Source organism: Ischnura elegans, chromosome 10 (genome assembly GCF_921293095.1).
Source record: "Ischnura elegans chromosome 10, ioIscEleg1.1, whole genome shotgun sequence".
Taxonomy (NCBI): Eukaryota; Metazoa; Arthropoda; class Insecta; order Odonata; family Coenagrionidae; genus Ischnura; species Ischnura elegans.
The window spans coordinates 876,646-880,707 of record NC_060255.1 but is presented as its reverse complement, the minus strand read 5'-3'; the positions used below and the strand labels follow the sequence as shown (position 1 = coordinate 880,707).

Genomic DNA, 4,062 nt, shown 5'->3' with positions numbered 1-4,062 from the left:
CACTCTAACCTTCCCTACCCCCCCCCCCCCCTCCCCACCCCGTCCCCTAACTCCCATCCTTGTCGTCTACAACACGCGCGCCACCCCACCAAACTCCAGCCTTGCCTTTAGATAATTTAATAAGAATACAGAAGATGCGAGGCAAAGGCTCGTGGAGGGGACGGAGAGGGACTGGAGGTGAAAACTTGGTAATAAATTTAGGCGCCTGGAACAATGTTAAGGCCCGTATCATAAAAGTCCCCTCGAAGCCGGCCTCCACCTCATTGTCGTCAGGAGGAGGAGATGCGATATCATAAAACCGACCTCAACCTCAAAAACGTCGAATTTTGAAGCCAGCCTCGACTCAAACTTTGAGGTTAGATTGTTGTCGGCTCAAAGCGTTTGAGGTGTCTTCCGCCATTGTGAGAAGATGGATGCTTTCCCTAATGTGGAAGAAGACAACGATTTGGAAGAGTTTTTGGGGCATATTGAGGACGATGCTTTCGTATATGCACCCAGAATCCGTCTAGTGGATAGAGGCAATCCACTAGATTGGTACACAGACGAGGAATTCTTCGTCCGGTACCGCTTCCATAAAGTAACCGTAACCGACGTGTTACTTCCGATGCTACGGCCCGATAACGCCGACTTGAGAGGCGTTCCTGTCCCTAGGTTTCTACAATTGCTGGCTGTGCTAAGGTTTTATGCCACGGGCAGTTTTCAGGTGAGTGTTTTAAATACTTTTCCTTATATATTTGTTGTGGTGTGCTTATCATTGATATTAGTTGTTACGTACAACATCATTGCTTTTATTCTTCTCGCACTGTATAACTAATAATCATGAAACACCGGACGTAAAGTATATTAGTTGACGAAAGCATTTAGGTATATATGAACTTATTATAAGCTATAGGTGTTACATATGTGCATCGCTACACGAATTTCAGATAAATATTTATATGGTACGTGATTTATATAATTCGAAACGCCATTTATAATTATTTATGTGTATTTTTCATTGTTGTAGATAGTCGCCGGCGATTTTCACGAACTGGCTCAGTCGACAATGTCGAGGATAATTAAGGTATGCGACTTTGTTTATTATGGCACAATCATGGGCGTACCCAGCGAGGGGCAGCTGCCCCTCCCCCCTAAAAGCAAAAATCGCAAAAGCCTTTAAGCAAAACCAGTACCGAATTGAAACGAAAGCATTGAATAAATTTTCTTTAAACCCATGAAAAATGATATGCACAAGAAATGCAACTAATATATAAATACTTTTTCAAGGAAATAATCTCATAAACTAATGTTGCTACATAGTTCCCTCCCCCTAGACCTTGGCTTGCCCCCCCCCCCCCCCGGTATGATCCTGGGTACGCCCTTGCGCACAATTCTGAATCATCTCTATATATTTATCTTTTACCTTGATCAAAGAGAACAAAAGAGTTGGAAACCTACTTACATTTAAGTCGTGTTACTACATCGTAAGTGTAATGATTAATGCTTCTTAAAAAAAATACAACACATTGGTTTGATGATTTGATCCAATTAAATTGCAGGTTATTAGCATAGAATTTGCCGGAAAGCTGCCAGAGGTAGTGAAGATTCCTCAGTCAAATGAGGAATTAGCCACTGCCAGAAACCTTTTTTATCGTGTGGCACACTTTCCTGGGGTTGTAGGGTGTGTAGATTGTACGCACATCCCTATCACCAGTCCTGGAGGTGAACTGGCCGAGGTATATCGTAATAGAAAGGGATACTTTTCCCTGAATGTACAGGTAAATGTTAATTTTGATAATGATATGATTATTTACCTTATTAATAGAACACATACAAGTGATATTTGCTTTACTCTGCATGTAATAGGTGGTTGTTGGTCCCAGGTTGGAGATTCTGGATATCGTTTGTCGATGGCCTGGGTCTACGCACGATGCTAGGATATTCCACAATAGCCGACTGCGTCTCCGTTTCGACAGAGACGAAGTCAGTGGCTTATTGCTGGGAGATAGTGGGTATCCACAGCTGAGATACCTCTATACACCAGTGCGCAACCCAGCCACACCAGCTGAGCGGAGGTTGGTTTGAGAAAAAAATATCTTGTACAATTTTTTATTCAAAAGGGTGATGTGCAGTGACAAAATGATTTCATGGAAATGATAGGGGACTTATACATATCATTTTTTTTCAGGTACAATGCATCACACATTGCTACCAGATCTGCAGTGGAGAGGGCATTTGGGATCTGGAAGAGGCGATTTCCCTGCCTCTCCATGAAACTGAGGACAGCCACTCAGACATCAGCAAAAATAATTCTGGCTTGCGCTGTGCTCCACAACGTGGCCATCAGCCAGAGGGAGCCAGTTCCAGAGAACATACACTTGGAAGATCCCCATGCTGATGTTCCAATACCTGCCGTGCAAAACAGAAATCTCCGTGCAACAGCTGAGAGAAGGGCTTTTATTAACCGCCATTTTGCACGCCATCAATAGGTCCAACACCACTATATGCAACATTACACTCAACACTTCAATTACAATTCAATTACACTCTACATATCACATATCATACACAGTTAAATTTTAAATAATAATAATATGCAATGAAGGTGTCATTGCTTTATAAAGGTAGAGTGATGACATGTCAATGCATATTATTATTATTTAAAAGCATCTGTTTGGGCACATCAACACACAAAACACAGACATACACACCCTCTCTTGAAGTACTGGAGAGCTAGGGAAATGCCTTTTGGTCCCTGGTTCAAGGAAAGGAAAATCCTGATAGTCACCTCCCCGTGGTAGAGAGGGGGCAACGTTTGTAAAAACGGCTAACGACACAGGGACCGATTATCTCCCGGTATAAGGAGAAACATTGAAGAGAGCCTTCCTCTTCCAGAGGGTGAATGATCAGACAGAAGTTAGGATTGTATTCAGCCCTTTGTAATGGAAAACAAGTTTTAAATGCACATGAGCTTCATCCCAGGATAAATTAATGCTGTAAGGTGAAAGAGGGAGGCGGGGAAACTTCTGGTAACATGATTGAAAATAGGAGCATGGGATGTCTGGGGTCAGAATAGGAAATTAAATTGTCAGGAGGGTAATAAAGCAATGCAAGACCATTAAGAGGCCACAAAAGCATAGCATAGAGTGCACAATGTCACGCCATGATCATTTTGTTAGGTACATGCATATATAAAACACATTCAATGCAGGTTTTAAATGATAACAAATAATGGTTGGCTGCTCATAGTGGTAAATGATATTTTTTTAGGGGTTAAACAATATTAGCATGTCCATATGGTAGTGCATGTAAACTTTTGGGATCCAGTTTCAAATTAAATTGGCTTTTGGGAACATAATCACTGATACACTTTATCATGTTTCACAATACCTTTTAATAGTCTGATCTAGGTTTTGACTGTGTATGATATGTCATTCTCAAAGGTTAAAATACCAGTTTGCAAGCTTATTTATAGTTATTTGGAAAGGTCAAAGGGGTTAAAGACCTTCAAGTGACTTGTCTTTACCCCCCTTGACCTTTCCAAAACAGTATAAGATCACCAAACATGTATTTTAACATTTGAGAATGACATATCGTACGGAGTCAAAACCTAGGTCAGACTATTAAAAGTTTTGTGGAACATACTAAAGTGTATCAATGATTATTTTCAGCTGTCACACAGCTCCACCAAATATCACCACCCACCCTTTCATTGGAAATTGGTTTTTTATTTAAATACTTCCAAGTTAATTGTTTGTTTAAACATATGTTGTGACTAATTACAGCTTTTCTTATTTTAACTAGGTAAGCCTTTGACGTTATTGGACATGGACTCCCCCTGGACCTTGGCACATAATAATCATCACTGGATAATAACTGATTAGATTATGTAATTATTTTAACAAATGCTAATGCTCTAAAATTATATGCTTTCCCACACCCTATAACTGTGTATCACATCATATTACATTATTTTGTTTTCCAGATAATAAGTTATTTTAACTTGTCATACCTGCAAGGTACCTATACGATTACCGAGGTTTCTCCCAAAACTTATGTATTTTATCTCTGCTGTTGCAATTA

At 40.3% G+C, this 4,062-nt stretch overlaps 1 protein-coding gene across 1 annotated transcript; it reads left to right on the top strand.

Annotated features, from left to right (window-relative positions):
- Positions 1-409: 409 nt before the first annotated feature.
- Positions 410-3,185, top strand: LOC124167098 (putative nuclease HARBI1). Its single transcript, XM_046544888.1, has 5 exons — positions 410-703; positions 1,007-1,063; positions 1,539-1,757; positions 1,846-2,054; positions 2,168-3,185. Exons 1-5 carry the CDS (start codon positions 410-412, stop codon positions 2,466-2,468), a joined length of 1,080 nt encoding a protein of 359 aa, XP_046400844.1. The 3' UTR covers positions 2,469-3,185.
- Positions 3,186-4,062: the final 877 nt, after the last annotated feature.

Excerpts from the sequence above, each read along its gene's own strand:
- LOC124167098 (XM_046544888.1), top strand. The coding sequence starts at position 410 with ATGGATGCTTTCCCTAATGTGGAAGAAGACAACGATTTGGAAGAGTTT. Across the intron at positions 704-1,006 it reads ATGCCACGGGCAGTTTTCAG|ATAGTCGCCGGCGATTTTCA; the intron begins GTGAGTGTTTTA and ends TCATTGTTGTAG. Across the intron at positions 1,758-1,845 it reads ACTTTTCCCTGAATGTACAG|GTGGTTGTTGGTCCCAGGTT; the intron begins GTAAATGTTAAT and ends TGCATGTAATAG.